The sequence below is a fragment of the Pan troglodytes genome, chromosome 3, assembly GCF_028858775.2.
Source record: "Pan troglodytes isolate AG18354 chromosome 3, NHGRI_mPanTro3-v2.0_pri, whole genome shotgun sequence".
Classification (NCBI taxonomy): Eukaryota; Metazoa; Chordata; class Mammalia; order Primates; family Hominidae; genus Pan; species Pan troglodytes.
In genome coordinates, this window is record NC_072401.2 from 60442501 (window position 1) to 60462480 (window position 19980).

General features: G+C 35.7%; 1 protein-coding gene across 1 annotated transcript in view; it reads left to right on the forward strand.

Annotated features, from left to right (window-relative positions):
- SULT1B1 (sulfotransferase family 1B member 1) overlaps nt 1–19733 on the forward strand; it is a 57470-nt gene extending 37737 nt beyond the window's left edge. Inside the window, exon 7 of the mRNA XM_054683043.1 lies at nt 19318–19733. Within this exon, the coding sequence (XP_054539018.1) occupies nt 19318–19490 (173 nt within the window). The 3' untranslated portion in view covers nt 19491–19733. The remainder of the gene's footprint in view (nt 1–19317) is intronic.
- Nucleotides 19734–19980: the final 247 nt, after the last annotated feature.

Sequence of the window (19980 nt, forward strand, 5' to 3'; positions counted from 1 at the left end):
TTTTGTGTCTTCGTCTCCTTCAGTTCTGCTCTGATCTTAACTCCAGCTTTGCATTAGAAGTAGTTGTTTATATCCCCATGTGCAGCAAAGTCTTTTTCCTGAGATCATATCACATGTGCCAAATTATATGCCAAGCCATGGTTCTCAAGCTGAAGGTACAGTACCCTGGGAGCTTACTTGTTCTGAAAGGGGTGGGGGTGGTGGTTTTGGACATATTGTTAGACTTTCTGAGCCACAGCTGAGGTAGCTATGGCTTATGGTATTTTGACTTCACAGGTGAATCTCTGCTGTCAGCCAGGATTAGCCAGGAATAGCTAAAATAGCTCCCTAAGCTGTAACATTTCTCTTTTCCAACCCCAGCAAAGGATTGGTCTAATGGTAACAACAAACCTCATAGAAGTAGTACACCTATTATTCTGGAGATAGTTGCTTCTATAGATTTATTACAATATGTTTTATAAGGTATTTTAGAGTATATAATTTGTGTTTATGTTCCACAGAAACATATTTTATAGGAGTTAATCTTGACTATCTAAAGGTATTGCAAACTAGTTCCAGCTTTCTCCAATACCCTTGTCCACAAGAAGTAAACTAAATCATGTATCTATTTCCTCTATTATCTTTATTAAATAATAAGTTAATGTGGCCTGAATATATATGGATTTCTGATACTATGGTCTATTACTGAGGGAAAAAACACCACTAAACTATCCTCTAATCTGTGTAATAGATTAACTACACTTTCTTCACTAGCAAGATAAAATAATTTCCACTTTTTCTAGTTTTACTTTCTAGAAATAACTCTCTGTAATTGGACTGTATTCAACAAAAACTTAGTAAGTTGTAATTATGCCTCAGGTATGTTTCTATGCACTGAGTGAAGAGTGGAGATAAAAATAGAATTTAGATTTTCCTTTACTTTTTTAATAGGTTGTTGCCTCTTATATATTTATTCTATGATGCAAATGGCACTATCCTAATTCCTCAGTTTATGTTTAACACCACACAGGGGCACTTCTATGATTCAAATACATTTGATACCCTTTGAAATCAATCAGAATACTGCAAAATTAATTTTTCTAAAACAATGCTTTTATCATTATTTCTCTTATTGAATCATCAGTACAATTTCCAAATGAAAACACTTAAAATAATCTCATATTACTGTCTTTCTCTAACAGAACCATGATGTAAGGACAGTGATAACAAATATCTGACAATGATATGATTATTTCCTCATCCATGGAAATTTTCCTTAATAAACTAAAGGGCTATTTTCTAAAAAGTCAAAGCATTGCTTACAAGAACTTTTCATCATGACATGGATAGACACTCAGATTCATACATTCAAAGAGAAGTGTCATGTATTCCCTTTCACTCCACCCTATTCTATTGTGTTATCTTCCTACATTATTTTCTATCTACATTCTTCATTCTCTTTCCCATTGACCCTATGTTCTGTGTGATAAAAATTGCTTCATTGGAGGCTTTTGAAGGTTAAGTATTATGCCCCATTTCACCATTAATCAACATACAACTCTTCTCCATATTTTGTAATTCCTTTCATATACAGAAAAAAAGATACTATAATTTCTTCAAAATGCTTGATATTAATGATATATGGGAAAACAATTATTTTGTGCAACGATCTTCAGATAACTGGGAAAGGCCAGGGGAAAAAGAGAGATACTGCTGGTTATCAATGACCCATGTATAAACTGTTTTTATTATGTAAGCTGTTTTCACAAATGTCTTCTTATGTATGATCATTAGAACTGTTTTATATATATATGTAAAATTTCCACATTATCCAGACATTACTTTCAGCAGTGAAGTAATCCTTTTTTAACTGCCACTTAATGAATTCAATAAAATATAATTTATTGTATTTTGCTATAATAAACTATTGATGACTATTTGATGACTATTTGCATGCCATTATGACATTTAACTGGCTTATATTTTGAAATCTCATTTCTGTTTCTTGTGGCTATTTTAATTTTCCACCCTCAAAATATAGACGAGTATCTTTGTAGTAGGAAAATCATAAAAATTAACAGCTTCTTCCCTAGTTAGTAACTCTGCATATTGTTTTTGTGCATGGAGGAGGGGCTAAATCAGGAGGGGATTTGAGGCAACATTGAAGACCAAGCATTATAGAACAAAAGATAAGAGCACAAAATCTGTAATTATAAAGCCTTTTTAGAATTAGGTCTTTGCCACTTTCTAACCATGAAAACTTGAGCAAGTCACAACTTTTCTGCGCTCAATTCCTTATCTGTACAATGTAGACAATGAGTATTTATTGCAAAGATGAAATAATATGTAAAACAATTAAAACAGTGCCTAGCATACTTCAGTGTGCTCATTTAATATTAGCTGCCAAGAAGGTAATCATTGTGAAAGTCTTGAAATTTTATTTATCTAAATGGGATTGAGGCATTGGATTTCTTGTTCCACACTGCTAGCTGGCTTCAAAATGTAGAAATATTTTGCAAATTACTGGGAGGCAAGGAGGTTTCTGGCTTCATTACTGTTACCATTGTTCTTTTGTTGTTTGCTACCAAGTTAAATTTTTCACGTGTGTCAAGTACTCCTGCTTAAGGCATTACTCTCAAGTACTTAATATTTTCAATGTGTGTCAATGATCATCATTCAATAGAAAAGCACAGCAAGGCTATAAAGATTGGAATAACACTGCAAATGATACATAGGTTGTAATAATCCAGCTATTGAAAAAATAAAGATAAGTTAGATACTGTGACATAGGTGGATTGAAATTTCTCAGTGGGAATTTGATTACATGGGAAAGCCTATTTTTTAAATTTTAAATTTTTATTTATGCATTTTTATAGAGCAGGTTCTTGCCATGTCGCCCAGGCTGCTCTCAAACTCATGGCCTCAAGTGATCCTCCAGTCTTGGCCTCCCAAAGCACTGGGATTATAGGCATGAGCCACCATGCCCAGCCATAAAGTCCACATTGCCAAACTTAGCATTTAGGTGTCATGTAAATTCACATATATATTCTCTCAGTAATGCTTTGTAATCATTTTGGTAGCAATTGGGAAATGCCGTGTCTCAGCATTTTTTAGAAAATGCCAGTGGACACATAGAAAATAATTTTCAAATGTGCTTGAAAATCTTAAATGCAAATTTTCTTGGCCCTATTATAATCATAAATTTATTGGTTAGGAATTGGGAAATGGCTAAACACAAATGGGCTCTATCTCTTACTTTATCATCTTACCTAAGGCTGATCACAGCCTTCTTTCATTAGTCTACAAGAAGAAATAATTTTCTTAATAATTATAGAATATGATAATAGAATTGGATACATGCAATTGTGTAACTTAATTCAACATTAATATGATATATAGAATGATATATAATTAGTATATTTTATGTTTTATTACCATTTTAATTGATAATTTATTAGATATCAGACAATACTGTAGAAGTATCAATATATTCCATTTTAAAGCAAGCAAACTGAGACTTAGAACTGGGATTCAAATATAAGTCTGTTTGTCTTCAAAATGTCATTCAACATTACCTGATACTTTGTAGAATTATATGTAAATAATCACCTTCAGATGTTAGATTACCTCTCAAACATGTCATGGAAATAATTAAGTAATGGTGCCTAAACTGACAATGTGAAATTTACAAGTTCTATTCTCTCTTAGAGACCTCATATGGCAAGGGTACTGCCTGAGAACTTATGAAAATTAGATTTATGAGTGCTTTTTCTTGATAAAGTATATCATAAGTGGTGCTTGTTTATAGTCTTAAATAATGATGGCAATACCATAGTTCAAACTCACCTAGATTAATTCGAGTTTGAAGTGTTGATTTTAAAACTTACTCATTAGAAAGGAATGTCTCTGGTAAAATGCATAGAGTCCCAACAAATGATTAATAAGATAATGCAGCCTATTCATAAGAAGGGCACTAAATGTACCCTGTCCTGTTCTCTTCTATTGAGAGAAAGAGAACAAGATGTCACAAATCTTACGAAAAAGCTTCTCTTGTAACTTTGAATATGGGAAAAAGGAGAGGGAACAAACTATTTTCTCACAACTTGCATCCTCTATATCCCCTCCCTCCCTTCCTCTAGAACTATTGGCAAGAGTATCAACATTGTTGTGCATAGTAGAAGTTTTTGTAAAAGAAAGATTCTTGTAGCTCTCTCTAGAGATTCTGATTAAGAAAGCCTGGAGTGGGACTCTAATTTACACATTTTATAAAACACCAGAGGTGACTCAATAGCCGTATTATATATTGCAATTTCCAAGTGACGAAGATGAACTACTCATTTTGCAAGTAATAGATAGATAGACAGATTTAACATCTACAAAGTAGTTCCTTTCGTACGAATGAAATTCATATTTAGAAATGCAGAAAAATAAAATAATCAAAACATAAAACTTAAAGCCAATGGCTAAATATAATTTGAAGGGAAAGAGGAAGTTAAGTGAATCACATAACTTAAAACTGGCCTTTAGCCAAATATGCAGTGTGTTTTAAAATAAAATAAATGGGTAACTTTCCTAGTACAGTTTGCTTAGTGTGTAAACTATTCATTCGCTTAAACAATGAGTGTAAATTGGGTTTCATTGAGAACATTTTTTTCTTATTCCCTGGGTAATTATTTCTTCCATTTTTTGAAAGCTAAGTTTCTGAATAGATTAGTATGTGATAAAACTATACTCTCTCATTGTTTTGCCTGAGTTGTTCTTATTGTCGTATTTTGGGGTCTTGAGCTTGAACCACACTGGGCCTCTGCAACAAAGCCAAAATGCAAGGGAAGCAAAACAGAAAGGGATAGCAACATACAATAAAAATAAATAGATGTAAAGTCTGTTCAAAGCAGCCTAGTGGTCAAGGCATATTTTAGGGGTACCAAAATTTCATCTCAATATCTGAATTTTTCATGGTCGTTGAAGTTTTACCTTTTTTTTAAGTATAGCATACAGATAGAAAACTCCAAAAATCATAGATATACAGAGAAACCTTCCAAATAAACACACCTGAGTAACTAGATTTCATGTCTCTGGTTAATTTGGTTAATGTTTAAGAAATAGAACATTACCAGCATACCGGAGCCTCACCTTTCCAGTCAATGTTACTCCTAATGGAAACCACAAGTCTGATTTCTAACACCATGGATTACTTTTGCTTTTTATTTTGAAAGTTATATTAATGGAACGGTACAGATGGACTCTGTGGACTTTGTGACTTTTTTCACTCAACATTGTATTTTACTGATTTATCCATGTTGTTGCATGCAGTTGTAGTTTTTATTTTTATTATTATATAGCATTCCATTGTGAGACTATACCAATATTTATTTGCTTTTGATAAGCATTTCAAAATTTTCAGTTTGGTTTACTACAAATAGTACTACAGTAAACATATTATTTACATTTTTGGTATATATATTTTATGTGCATTTTCCTTGAGTGTAGCCTAGGTATTGATTTACTAAATAATGTAAATCATTATTTACATTATGTGCATACGTTTAAGATATAACACCATATACTTTTCCAACGTGGTTATATTGATTTACAATTACACCAGCTGTATAAAAGCATTCCAGTCCCAGATTTTATACTCATCACCTATTATCTTATGTAATTTTCATTTTAGCCATCTTGGCAAATGTGTATTATGTTCTGGTTATAACGGACATTTCACTGCTGATAAATTTTGAGTAAGTTTTCACATTAATTCATCATATTGATTATTCGTTATACCTCTTTTGTGAAGTACCCATTCAAATCTTTTGTCTATTTTTTTATGTGTTGCCCTATTTTTTCACTGATTTGAAGAATATGAATATCTATTTATGAGTGTGCATGTGCATATGTTTGCTTACACATATGTACATATTTTTATGTAGGTATATATATATATCTTTCGTTAAGATTTTTTATATCTTTGCTCTTTTCAAAATCTTTCTTATTTTCATATTGTCTGTAGAAATATTAGTGATATCCTTATTTCATCCTCAATATTGATGAGTATTCTCTCTCTCTTTTTTAATATGTCTTGCCATGGGGTTGTCAATTTTATTACTCTTAAGAAACACAAAACTGTTGGCTTTTTTGATATTACATCTGCTATTTCATCTGCTTATTCTATGACTTGAGTTTTTAGTCACTTAACAGTGTCTTTTGGTATTATTAGTCTTAATATTGTTCAATTTATAATTTTTTCTGCAGAGTAAGCATTTTGTATCCCACATAAGAAATATTTGTTTGCAACGAGCTAATAAAGATGCTCTTTTTTTCTACAGGATTTATTGTTTGCCTTTCACATGTAAATCTAAAATATATCTAGAATGAATACTTATATGGTAGGACTCCAGTGGTTTTCCCCACCTAGAGATATCCAGTTGACTTAGCACAATTTACTAAAAAGGCCATTCATTCGTCACTTTACTGCAGGCACATTTGTAATACATCAGTTGTCCTTATAAATGTGGGTCTGTATCTGGACTATTTTATTCCACTGGTCTTTTATAAATGTTTACACTAACACCATATTGCTTTAATTAATATAGCTTAACAATGTAACTGAATGACTGATAGTAGAACTCAATTTCATTTTTCCTCAAAAATGCCTGGTCAAGTATTGGCCTTTTGTTTTTCCATATACATTTTAGAAGAATCTTGACAATTTCCCTTAAAAAAAAACCTCCTATGATCTGTATTAGGATTGCATTTAATCTATTGATCAATTAGTCAAGTAATTACACGATTACAAAAAAACTATGCTTTTATTTGGGAATTATTTGCTTACCTCTAATAATTTGTTGTTTCAGTGTAGAAGTCGTATACTTTTGTTAGATTCAGTTCTCCACATTTGACCTATCTTGATCATTTTAAATGATATTTTCTTTAAAGGCCATTTTATAATTTTTGTTCCTGGTATGTAGAAATGCAATTGATTTTTAGTTTAACCTTTTATCCAGAGACCTTATTAATTTCACTTGTTAATTTTAATAGTCTACAGATTCTATCAAGTCTTTTTACATACAATATAATGTCAGTTATCAATGACAGTTTATAATTCTTCCTTTAAAAACTTTGTATTTTTTTTAGTTCTTCTTGTGCTGCCTAGCACATTTAATAAAATATTTAAAAAATAGTGAATTGAGCACTTAGGCTTTTGTTTTCAGTCTCAGAAGTAAAGCTTTTAATATTTTATCACTAATTCTATTTTTTGTATTTCTTAAATTGAAATTCTTCAATTTGTTAAGAAAATTTTCTCTAATTATGTGTTGCTAGAATTGTATCCTTATGCATATATTGAGATTATTTAATTCTCTTTTATAATTTTTAATAGACGTGAATGACTATTTTTTGTAAAGTAACGTAAAATCAATATTGCATTTTTGAAATGAACCCACCTGATTGTTGTGGATTATCCTGTTTATCTACTCCTACATTCAGTTTACAAATCTTTGAGATATTTTTATTTACATTCATGAGGCTAATACATAATATTTTTTCTTATATTTCCCATGTTAGATTTTATATCAATTTATGGGAGTCTCATAAAGAGAATTGGAAAGTGTTTACTCTACTCCTAGCCTATGAAATGTGTGAATAAGATTGATGATATTTCTCTTTTAAGCTTTGTGAAGCCATTAGTGACTGGGATTTTCTTTGTGGAAAAGTTCTTAATAATACTTTCAGCTCTTTAATGTATACAAAAATATTGTAATTTTCTATTTCTCTGTCAGTTTTGACAACTTGTGCTTTTTGAGTCATTTTTCCATTTCTTTCAAAATTTTAATTTATTCTTTATTATTTTATCTTTATATTTTCTATGGAAATATTAGTGATGTCCACTTTTTCATCCCTAATATTGATGATTGTTCTCTCTCCATTTTTTAATGTTTTGCCAGGTAGTTGTCAGTATTATTACTCTTAAAAAATACCAAACTTACTTGGCTTTTTTGATATTACATCTAGGATTTCATTAAATTCTGCCTTTATATTTTTCTTAATTGAGGCTTGTTTTGCGTTGTTTTCAAGTTTCTAGAGATAGAAGCTTTGATCGTTAATTTTCAGCTTTTAAAGTTGATACGACCAGGTGCGGTGGCTCACACCTGTAATCCCAACACTTTGGGAGGCCGAGGCGGTCAGATCACCTGAGGTCAGGAGTTTGAGAGTAACCTGGCCAACATGGTGAAACCCCGTCTCTACTAAAAATACAAAAATTAGCTAGGCATAGTGGTGGGTGCCTGTAATCTCAGCTACTTGGGAGGCTGAGGCAGGAAAATTGCTTGAACCCGAGAGGCGGAGGTTTCAGTGAGCCAGGATTGTGCCACTGCGCTCCAGCTTGGGTGACAGAGCAAGACTCCATCAAGAAAAAAAAAAAAGTTAATACATAAGAATTGTACATATGTATGGAGTACATGTGATATTTTGATATATGCATATAATGTGTAATGATCAAATCAGGGTAATTGAGATTTCCATCACCTTATTTATTATTCATGTTAAGAACATTCTAAATTTTCTCTTCCAGCCATTTAAAAATATACGGTAAAATATTCATAACCACAGTCACCCTCCTGTCCTGAACACCAGAACATATTTCTCCTAATTTCAAGATTTAAATTTTCTAATATGTGCATATCAATATAATTCACTTGAAACATTTTTTTATCTTCACTCTTCAACTTCTTTGTCTTTGTTTTTTTGAGACAGGGTGTTGCTGTGTCACCCAGGCTGGAGTGCAGTGGCTCAGTCATGGCTCATTGCAGCCTGGAACTCCTGGGCTCAAGTGATCTTTTCACCTCAGCCAACCATGTAGCTGGGACTATAGATGTGTATCACCATGCTCAGCTAATTTTTACATTTTTTATAGTGACACAGATCTTGATATGTCACCCAGACTGGTCTCAAACTCCTGGCCTCAAGTGATTCTGTCTCCTCAGCCTCTCAAAGTGCAGGGATTACTGGTATGAGCCACTGTGGCTTGCCACACTACAACTTTCAAAGTGCCAGGTTGTATTAGCATTTAATTCAAACATTTATTTTATTTCCTGTCTTATGTTATCCTATTTAAAGGTGAGAATACTGAAGCTCAGTGGGTTAAGTAACTTTCACAAAATTAGAGCTGATACCTCAGAACCAGCGTCAAATTCAGCTCTACTGTTTATAGGGACAGTGCCGTTTATACAGGGGCTTTCTGCATGCCGGAAAGTGAGATATTCTGTTGCTGTGACATTGCAATAAGAGCAGGCAAGCAGGCATGCAGTGAGCATCAGCTATGGTAATCATTACACAAGTTATTACACAACTGACACTAGCTACATGATTATTGTGTAATCATGACCACAGCTGATGCTCACTGCCTACAGCTGATGCTCACTGCGTGATTATCAAATCATCACTTTGTACCCCTTGAATATATACAATTTTCGTTTGTTAATCAATTGTATTTTTACATAGAATCAGAGAGCAGGATTCCAGGCTTCGGCTCCTGGGCATCTCATAGCCCTTTCTGTCTCATGGAACCCATCCACCATTGCCTGCTCACATTGCTTTGGAGGTTATTTTCTGAAATCATTGTCTGGACCTTTGTAAGGGCATTTTCCCATCCCTTTAACCTATGGAAACAAGTGTCCCAGAGGTCAGGTGAAGATAAATGAAGTAGAGAAATATCCAGGCTCTTTTAACAGGTTGATCACATAAATGCACAAGCAAATAGCTTGAGTAAGAAGGCTCATCTGCCTAACAACACACGACCCAAGGAGGTAGGGACGTGTATTAGTCCATTTTCACACTGCTATAAAGATACTACATGAGACTGGGTAGTTTATAAATAAAAGAGTTTTAATTGACTCACAGTTTCACACTGGTGGGAAGACCTCAGGAAACTTACAATCTTGGAGGAAGGTGAATGAAAAGCAAGCACCTTCTTCACAAGGGGGCAGGGAAAGAGAGCGAGCAAGCAAGCAGGGAAAATGCCAGATGCTTATCACACAACCAGATCTCCTGAGAACTCACTCACTATCAAGAGAACAGAATGGGGAAAATCACACCCATGAGACAATCACCTCCCACCAGGTACCCCCCTCAGCACGTGGGGATTACAATTCGAGATGAGGTTTGGGTGGGGACATTGAGACAAACCATATCAGGGAGGTTGAGGAGTAGGATTTGACCACTCTGAGATGAGGCACAGGTGTATGGTAAATGCACCTGATAGCAATAATTAAGCGTATTCTGAGAATGATCCTGCATGGCACATGCACCTGAATGTGTGTTGCGATCTAGAGCTAGAGAATTTTGGAGTAGCCATCCAGAGATCTGTTTCTTGCCTATGAGGAGCTTCTGAGACCCTGGCTTCTCCTATAGAACATGGGACATACAGGGGAGTGAGTTTTGGGTCGCATAAACGTTGTAAGGTGGAAATTGTTACGGAAAGGGGTGCTACGTGAAAATGCTATACAAACTGCACTCCTTTTGCAAGTGGTTTCAGTCTTCTGCCCAGCCCGCCACCACTGGGCTCTGTGGTTGGTTCTCCTGTCCAGCCCACTAATACTAGATTTTTAGGCCTGTATGTAAGTCCCCAATAAAACCCAATGTGTCATTTGCTGACTCTGGTTTCTTCTTTGGCCTCTTGAACCTGGTGCCATCCTTACTGGAGTAGACAGGAGTTAGGTGCAACAACAGCTCATCCTGAAACTCTTGGCTAGAAATCTTTCCTCAATATACTCATCTCTGATGACCTACCTGATTCCATCAGTTCCTTCATTCATTTGAGTTAGATATTGCGCTCCATCTAGGTTTTCTTTTTTTTTAAAAAAAATAATTATTTTATTTCATTTGTGAGGTAGTGGAGCTGGGATTTGACACCAGCTAGTGTAATACCTGAGCATAGTCTTAACCACTGTGCTCTCCTGCCTTCTCCTAGACCTCAGTCTCTTCTCATGAATTCATCTGGGCACATTAGCTGCTTTCACACCTCTCTTCCCTGGAATACTGGGAATTCCTCACTCTCCCCTTAACAAATTGGTGTTTCTCTCTACTTTGAAAACTTTATGTACAAAATACATAAAAAGTATCTTTTACTTACTTTGGATTTCTAATATAATAGCTAGCTTTTGAAAATTAGGTGTTGATTATTATCTGCAATGAAGAGGTAAGCTAGAATTTCTTCACTGGAATTTGGCTTTGGAAGTATTCTATTTGGCCAGTAGAATTTTCAGTGTTGTTGTTGGTACCAAGGTATTTATTTGACCATAACTTTTTAAATAATTTGAATATCTTTACCTGGGGGCATATAATCTCCAGTTCAACATAAGCGCCACTATCCTTCTCAGTCTCTCTCACATTTATGTGACTTGCCTAGGACATTAAAAGCATTTTAGTTTTTGGCTAGTCCAGAAAAATCTCATCTAGTTTGTTCCCTAAGGTATATAATCCCCTTCAAAGCAATATTTTCTGTCTGCACAATTGGTTTTAGATTCAATCTTTTATTTGAAGCTGAAGTATATTATTAAACCAGCCACATTTTTCCTGTTGTTATCTCACACACAGAGGAACACACACAAATATAAAATAAGTGACAAAAAGAAAAACAGCAAGTTGCAAAAGTAAAATGAGCTTAGTTATTTAATTAAAATAAAAAGAGGTTGATATGGTTTGGCTGTGTCCCCACCCAAATCTCATCTTGAATTGTAACCCCCATAATTCCCACATGTCCTGGGAGGGACCAGGTGGGAGGTAATTGAATCATGAGTGCCGGTCTTTCCCATGTTGTTCTCATGCTATTGAATAAGTCTCAAGATATCTGATGGTTTTAAAAAGGGAAGTTTTCCTGTATAAGCCCACTTGCCTGTTGCCATGTAAGATGTGCCTTTGCTCCTCCTTTACCTTCCACCATGATTTTGAGGCCTCCCCAGCCGTGCAGAACTGTGAGTCCATTAAACTTCTTTCCTTTATAAATTACCCAGTTTCAATTATGTCTTTATTAGCAGCATGAAAAGAGATTAATACAGTAAATTGGTGCCAGGTAGTGGGGTGCTGTTGAAATGATACCTGAAAATGTGACTTTGGAACTGGGTAACAGGTAGAGGTTAGAACAGCTTGGAGGGCTCAGAAGAAGAAAGGAAGATGTGGGAAAGCTTGGAACTTCCTAGAGACTTGTTGAATAGCTTTGACCAAAATGCTGATAGTGATATGGACAATAAAATCCGGGCTGAGGTGAACTCAGATAGAGATGAGGAACTTGTTGGAAACTGGAGCAAAGGTGACTTGCTATGTTTTAGCAAAGAGACTGGTGGATTTTTGCCCCTGCCTAAAGATTTGTGGAACTTTGGACTTGAGAGAGATAGTTTAAAGGCAACTGGCTGAAGAAATTTCTAAGCAGTAAAGCATTCAAGAGGTGATTTGGGTATAGTTAAAGGCATTCAGTTTTATGTATTCACATATATATGGTTTGGAATTGGAACTCATTTTTAAAAGGGTAGCAGAGAATAAACTTTCAGAAAATTTTCAGCCTGACAATGCAATAGAAAAGAAAAACCAATTTTTTGAGGAAAAATTCAAGCCAACTGCAGAAATTTGCATAAGTAACTAGGAGCTAAGTGTTAATCATCAAAAAAATGGGGACAATGTCTCCGGGACATGTCAGAGGTCTTCATGGCAGCCTCTCCCATCACAAGTCTGGAGGCCTAAGAGGAAAAAATGGTTTCCTGGGCCAGGCCCAGGGCCTTGCTGCTTTGTGCAGTCTCAGGACTTAGTGTCCTGCATCCTAGCCATGGCTAACAGGGGCCAACATAGAGCACAGTTCTTTGCTTCAGAGTGCAAGCCCCGAGCCTTGGCAGCTTACAAGTGGTGTTGGGTCTGTGGGTGCACACAAGTCAAGAATTGAGGTTTGGGAACTTCCACCTGGATATCAGAGGGTGTACGGAAATGCCTGAATGTCCATGCAGATGTGTGCTCCAGGGGAACAGTCCTCATGCAGAACTTCTGCTAGGGCAGTGTGGAAGAAAAATGTGGGTTGTGAACCCCCACACAGAGCCCTACTTGGGGGTACTGCCTACTGGAGCTGTGAAAAAAGGGCCACTGTCTTCCAGACGCTAGAATGGTATGTCCACCAACAGCTTACATTGTGCACCAGGAGAAGTCACAGACACTCAATGCCAGCCTATGAAAGCAGCCAGGAGGGGGGGCTGTACCCTGCAAAGCCACAGGGACAAGACCAAGGGAACCCACCTCTGGCATCTGCATGACCTGAATATGAGACATAGAGTCAAAGGAGATAATTTTGGAGCTTTAAGACGTGACTGCCCCTGGATTTCAGAACTGCGTGGAGTGTCTTGTCCCTTCATTTTGACCAATTTATCCCGTTTGGAATGAGTGTATTTACCCAATGCCTGTACTCCCATTGAATCTAGGAAGTAACTAACTTGCTTTTGACTTTACAGGCTCATAAGCAAAAGGGACTTGCCTTGTCTCAGATGAGACTTTAGACTTGGACTTTGAGTTAGTGCTGAAATGAGTTAAGAATTTGGGAAACTGTTGGGAAGGCATTACTGGTTTTGAAAAGTGAGCACATGAGAGTTGGATGGGGCCAGGGGCCAAATGATATGGTTTGGCTGTCTCCCCACCCAAATCTCATCTTGACTTGTAGCTCCCATAATTCCCACATGTTGTAGGAGGGACCCAGTGTGAGGTAACTGAATCATGGGGGTGGGTCTTTGCCATGCTGTTCTCGTGGTAGTCAGTAAGTCTCATGAGAACTGATGGTTTTAAAAAGTGGGGTTCCCCTGCACACATCTTCTTGCCTGCTGCCATGTAAGACGTGCTTTTGCTACCCCTTTGCCTTCGGCCATGATTGTGAGGCCTCCCCAGCCATGCGGAACTGTGAGTCCATTAAACCTCTTTCCTTTATAAATTACCTACTCTGGAGTGTGGTTTTTTTATTAGCAGCATGAGAACAGACTAATACAGAGGTTAACGTCTATATGCTCCCAATTACTAGCTCCATAATCTTGGCTTGTTAGTTAGCATGTCTGATTCTATTTCCACATTGCTAAAAAGTATTTCATAGCATTATGAAGAGAATAAAATGAAATATGCAAAATCTCACATAGAGTACATAAAAAACATGTAAAAATGGTAATTACTATTCTTATTTGAATTATTTTTGAAATTATATAATGAAGTAATACATAAGAGTTGTTAAGAATATAGGCTTTGCCACTTTCTGGCAGGGTGCTATGGATCAGGTAGCTTAGCCTCTGTTTCAGTTTCCTTCCTTAAAAATGAGCACAATTATAGTGGCTACTCATGAGAGTGTAATGAGGGTAAAATTAGTAAGCATATGTCAAGCCCTTAGAAATTACTCACACATAGTAGGTCTAAAGAAATGTTACTCATCTCATTAGTGAATATCATTTTATAAAATGAATGTTATCTGTTGGAGACTAGCCTGGCAAAAACAAAACTCTGAAAGCAACATAATTTTTTCCAAAAGCAAGCATGAGATAATTGTCTAAAAATTAGCATGGCAGGATGGGAAAGGCACACACACTCACACAGCAAATATATCTTGCATGAGTAAATTTTTTCTGGTTTGTAATGGACAGAAATGTATTTTTAACTTTAAAATATAATATCCAAATGAGAGTTTCAATCCTTATCATAAAATTGCATCCAGATGATTCATTTCGAAACAAAAAATATAAACAAATATATCTTAATGGGAGAAACATGTAGAATATTGACTCATAGTCAGTTTTGATGAAATTTGATGAATTTCCATCAAATTCTTCTGTCACATGTATACCATGAAATGTGAAATTAAATATGATTACCTGGTGTAAAGGCACACTTAAAAACACACTCAACAATAACACAAAGAAGTAAAGAAAAGGAAAAGGGAGACAAACTCTGACATGCCTAGAACTGAAAGGCAGTTGTAAACTTCTCCTGCCTTAGGCAACACTTTATTTCATAGCTGTGTTGATTCTGCCCCAGCCAGCTATCCCAGGTGTGTTCAGTTCAAAGCATTTATAGAGGAGATTTCCCAGATAGTGAGAACATTCTGACATGAGTAATAATGAGATAGTGTGTGATGTGCCAAAAACATGGTTTTAGCATTGCCAAAAACAATGCTATACAAGCCAGGTTTAAGAAGCTCATGTAGATCCTCTAAAGAGTAAGTGAAACCCAAAGAAATAAACAGGAGTGTAACTTTATGTTTCACACCTTCTTTATTAGAGACAAAAGAACTCCTGAGTCCTCAAAGCCAATGAGACAATTCTTTTTCTGAAGTGAAAATAATCTTACAAAATATAGTGTCATTAAAGAGGTATAAATAGTTTTCAAACTAAATTCATGTATATCTTCTCATTTTGTCCTGATATCCAAAGATCTTGCAAAATTATGTAAAAAGAATACAGCTTAATAAGGGGTTTTGGTAAATATTCTAAAATTAAAAAAAAAGTCTTCCTTCGCTCTCAAATTTTCTTTCTCCCGCAATATTAGTATATTCTTACTTCTTTTATCTCACTACACATATGTTAAAAATAATCCCATTAACTTTATCACATTTTCCAGATAATTTTTAATTTAAAATCAATGCATGAAAATATTACAGGCAATCAGGAAAATCAGTTTTCTTTCTTAAACGAATCATTTATCGATTTTTCAAAATGCGTTTTAATGAACCAGCTTCTAAAACTTTAAACTGATAGATTAAGATAAAATACTACTAAGAGCTTCCATTTTGATGGAATTAAAAAAAAATCCTTCAGCATGCAGTCGAGTTAGAAAGTCTGACTGACAAAAAATGAAAAGCATGAATTGAGCAGAAACATTTAGAAGTGAAACCTGATTTCTAATTCTGCTTTAATAGCTGTGTGATCATTAGAAACTCACTTTATTTTTCTTTGCCTAGTTTCTTCTTTCTCAGACCGGGCATAATCACATTTTATCTGAGTATAATTGTCCCAAATCACCAAACCATCCCACTCATTAGAAGTGTTAAAAATCATCAAATTTGATTCTCCCATAAGTAAAGTTTCCTTCTGGGAAAAACACCAAAGTGTCTCCAGAGGAAGGAGATACTGGAGATGTTCAAGCAGATGGAGCTGTTCAAGCAGAAGGAGATAGTGGAGATGTTCAAGCAGATGATCTGCAAGGAGGTTAAAAGAAGTAAGTAAGGACCAGGCGCGGTGGCTCATGCCTGTAATTCCAGCACTTTGGGAGGCCGAGGTGGGCAGATCACAAGGTCAGGCGATCGAGACCATCCCGGCTAACACGGTGAAACCCGTCTCTACTAAAAATATTAAAAATTAGCCAGGCGTGGTGGCGGGCGCCTGTAGTCCCTGCTACTCGGGAGGCTGAGGCAGGAGAATGGCGTGAATCCGGGAGGCGGAGCTTGCAGTAAGCCGAGATGTGCCACTGCACTCCAGCCTGGGCGACAGAGAGAGACTCCGTCTCAAAAAAAAAAAAAAGAAAAGAAAGAAGTAAGTGAGGTTTGGTTTGATTAGACCTCATCTCATAAATATTTTAATGTAGAAAATGTCTAACCATAAAAGCAAAGAAAACGAGCAGAATTGCAGTAGTTTGTTTGCTTTACTTAGGTTATTTTCTTCTAATAATATAATCAGTGGCCAGTAGCAAATGGGAAGTGAGGGAAAAGCAGAAAATAGAGATAAAAATAAATGAAGAAAACGTATAATAAAGAACTCTCCAAGGTATAAAGCTCTAAATCAGATACTGTTGGATTGAAGATTTAAAGTCTTGTAAAGATCCCTGAAGATCTAGATTACCTAAGTAATTTCTATACAGAATAATAATTGTTTTATTTCTTTTTATTACAACTTTGAAAGGAAGTTTTGTTTTAAAGAATCTCTATGCTAGTACTTCTCAAACTGCTTAAGATTGAATAATCTCAGTTTCTTCTTCCCCCAGATGTGTATATTATATAATAAATGTTATTTAAAATGCCACGACATTTTTCAAATTACTCTTTCAAACACTAATAAAATGAACACATAAAAATATGTAATAATTTTAACACTGCTCTACAAATGAATCCACAACTATAGAACTTTAAATGGGAAAAGTCAAGAAAAGTCCATGACACCTGATCCTTTGCAACAAAATATTATATGAAGTGATTCAATTAAAAGTAAACACACAACCAACTGTGTAATGAAATTATAAATAGCTTTATTAGTTTCTGTAATATTTGGGTATTTCTCATCTAACGTATTTGTACCTATGTAGAACACACACACACGCACACACACACACACTCACACAATTGTTAAAATGTTTCAGGTTATCTGCTTTTATGCAACAAACTACCCCAAAATATAGTGGTATAAAAACATATTTAAAAATACTGTGGATCAGGAATCCAGACAAGGGACAGAGAGATGGCTTGGCTCCCCTCTATAATGTTGGGGGACTACACTGGGAAGATTCAAATGGCTGGGTGCTGAAATAATTTGGAGGTGTCTTCAATCACAGATTGGAAGCCTGGGCTGTGATAACTTGAAGACTATACTCAACTGGTAATGAATACCAGGGGGCTACCTTCCTTATGGCTTGGGCTCCCACACAGGACAGTGTCCTCTTCTTCCACGGCAGCTTAGGGCTCCAAGAGCAAATATTCTGACAAACAAAGGGATAGTTACACAGCATTTTACGATCTAGAATCAGGATTTAAATAGTGTCACTTCGATATACTCTTTTGATTGAAGCCTGTCCACACTCAAGGGGAGGTAACAAAGACCCCTCTCATTAGAAGAGTGTTACAACTTAACATCATTTAAAAATATCACTACAAATAACATTAATAATTAATACTGATACAAATTTTCTATTACAGTTGAAATGTTCATTGCTTTTTATTTCATTTGTTGGAATACAAATATTATTCAATTGTAATTGCGACTACTTTTTTCCTATCAATTCTATGAAACAGAACAGTAGTGCAATCTCTAGGAAGTAGTGTTTATTACTCCTCCCTTGTTTTTTATGTAATATTGAAATCACAGAAAACAATGCCATGAGTTCTTACCTGCCATGCAGGAAAGCTGTAAGACAGCTGATTAGTACCGTAGATTAAAAAAAAAAGCAAAGTCCTGATTAAATGCCTTAGTTGTGCAGGATAAACCCTGAAGCAATAGGGTAACCTCTGTAACTCAAATAGAAAATAAAAATACAAACAGTTAGAGGATGTCATACGTGAAATCTTCCTTCACTGCTAAGCCCACTCTCCTCATCTCCCACCAGACTGGGCATTTATGGTGCTATTGCTATTTACTTTTTATCTCCTCATATGTTTAGTCCTCCATAATCCTTATCCTATAAGTTAGTCTCATTTTAACTGAGAGAAATGCATCCCTGGCTGTTATCTTCTGAGAGCCACAAGTTTCAGGGGCTCATACTCTGGCCTTTCTCTTGCTGTACCCCTCACGATGGACAAAAAGCCAGGGACTGTCCTTCCATGTAGTCCATGTTTCAGGTGTCCCAAACTCAGAAATTCTCTGCCCATATGGTCATGGCCCACTAGCAGACCTATGAGGCTTTCTTCCCAGGTCCTCCTCCCAAGGGCAGGCCTTGTCTGTAAGCATGTATGGCCCTAACTTAAAGGAGGGGCAAATGGTGGTTCTTTGCATGGGAGAAAAGGTGAGGCAGAGCTTTAACTTGAGGTGTGGTTTGTTCAAATATATTTATATGAAACCCTTCTGGAGGAGAGTGGAGTTGGGTGTTACTGTGGGCTAGCCCTTCCATTCATATTCTTGTTTAGACCTCACAAATATTATGAGTGGGTCAGTTCCAGGCTGTGTTTTATTTGGCAAAAACAGAAAGTGGTAAATTATAAAATGACAATTCCTTTCTATTCTCTCCAAATGCTTATAATTTTATTTTTCTGACATTTGAGTCAGTAGAGATTAAAATGTTCATTTATTTCAGCCTATGTGTATTAATATTTGTCTGAATAAAATGTGCAGGGTGTACAGTCATCAAGAGGAACTAACAGGAACACCTTCCACCCTTAACACATCAGGATGGAACCCTAAGCACACACTGCAGAAAGATATAGTTGCATGTATATTCTATGTATACTCTATATTAGGGCATATAGAATAGTTTAAATATAACATTTCATGGAGTTAATCATTTATAGAAAATGTGTTCAGGCCAGACTAAGAACTATAAAACAGGCAAAACTAGAAAAATATTTTCTAAAATACGTAATTTACAAATTAGTTTCTTGAGTACTAACAGTGATTTGTTTCTGTTTTTGTTTTGAGACAGAGTCTCACTCTCTCGCCCAGGCTGGAGTGCGGTGGTGCGATCTCGGCTCACTGCAACCTCTGCCTCCGATGTTCAAGCAATTCTTGTACCTCAGCCTCCCAAGTAGTTGGGATTACAGGTGTGTGCTACTACACCCTGCCTACTATCGACTTATAAATGGGCAATTACAATGAAATAAAGAGTAAAAGGCAAGTTCAATATTGGAAATTCTCCCGATTAAAATTGGACCATTTAATATGAATTCATCTATGTATAGGAGTATTTCAGAAGACTACAGTGTAACAATGGAGAATGAAACAGTGCTATTGAGGTAGTGAATCATTCTAGGTCTGTTTTCATGTATCCCTGAGCTCTGTAAGGTTACTCTTTAAGAGATAGAATCCTAAAGGCTGAATACACAGGGCTTTTAAAACTTTTATTGTCACTGCTTGTGTGGTATCTTGTTTTTGAAAAATTGCTGAAAGATTTATCATGGTGTTGTCTTAAATCATATGCTTTCTGAAAAATCCTAAAAGCTGAGTATGAGAAACAAAAGTTTATTGATAAAATACAGTGCCCTCTTAATAAAAGATGAAAAAGAAAGACGGTACATGTATATTTGGGAAGGCTGCAGACCTATTAGATTAGTTACTTTTCAGGACAATGTTAAAGTGAAAAAGATAG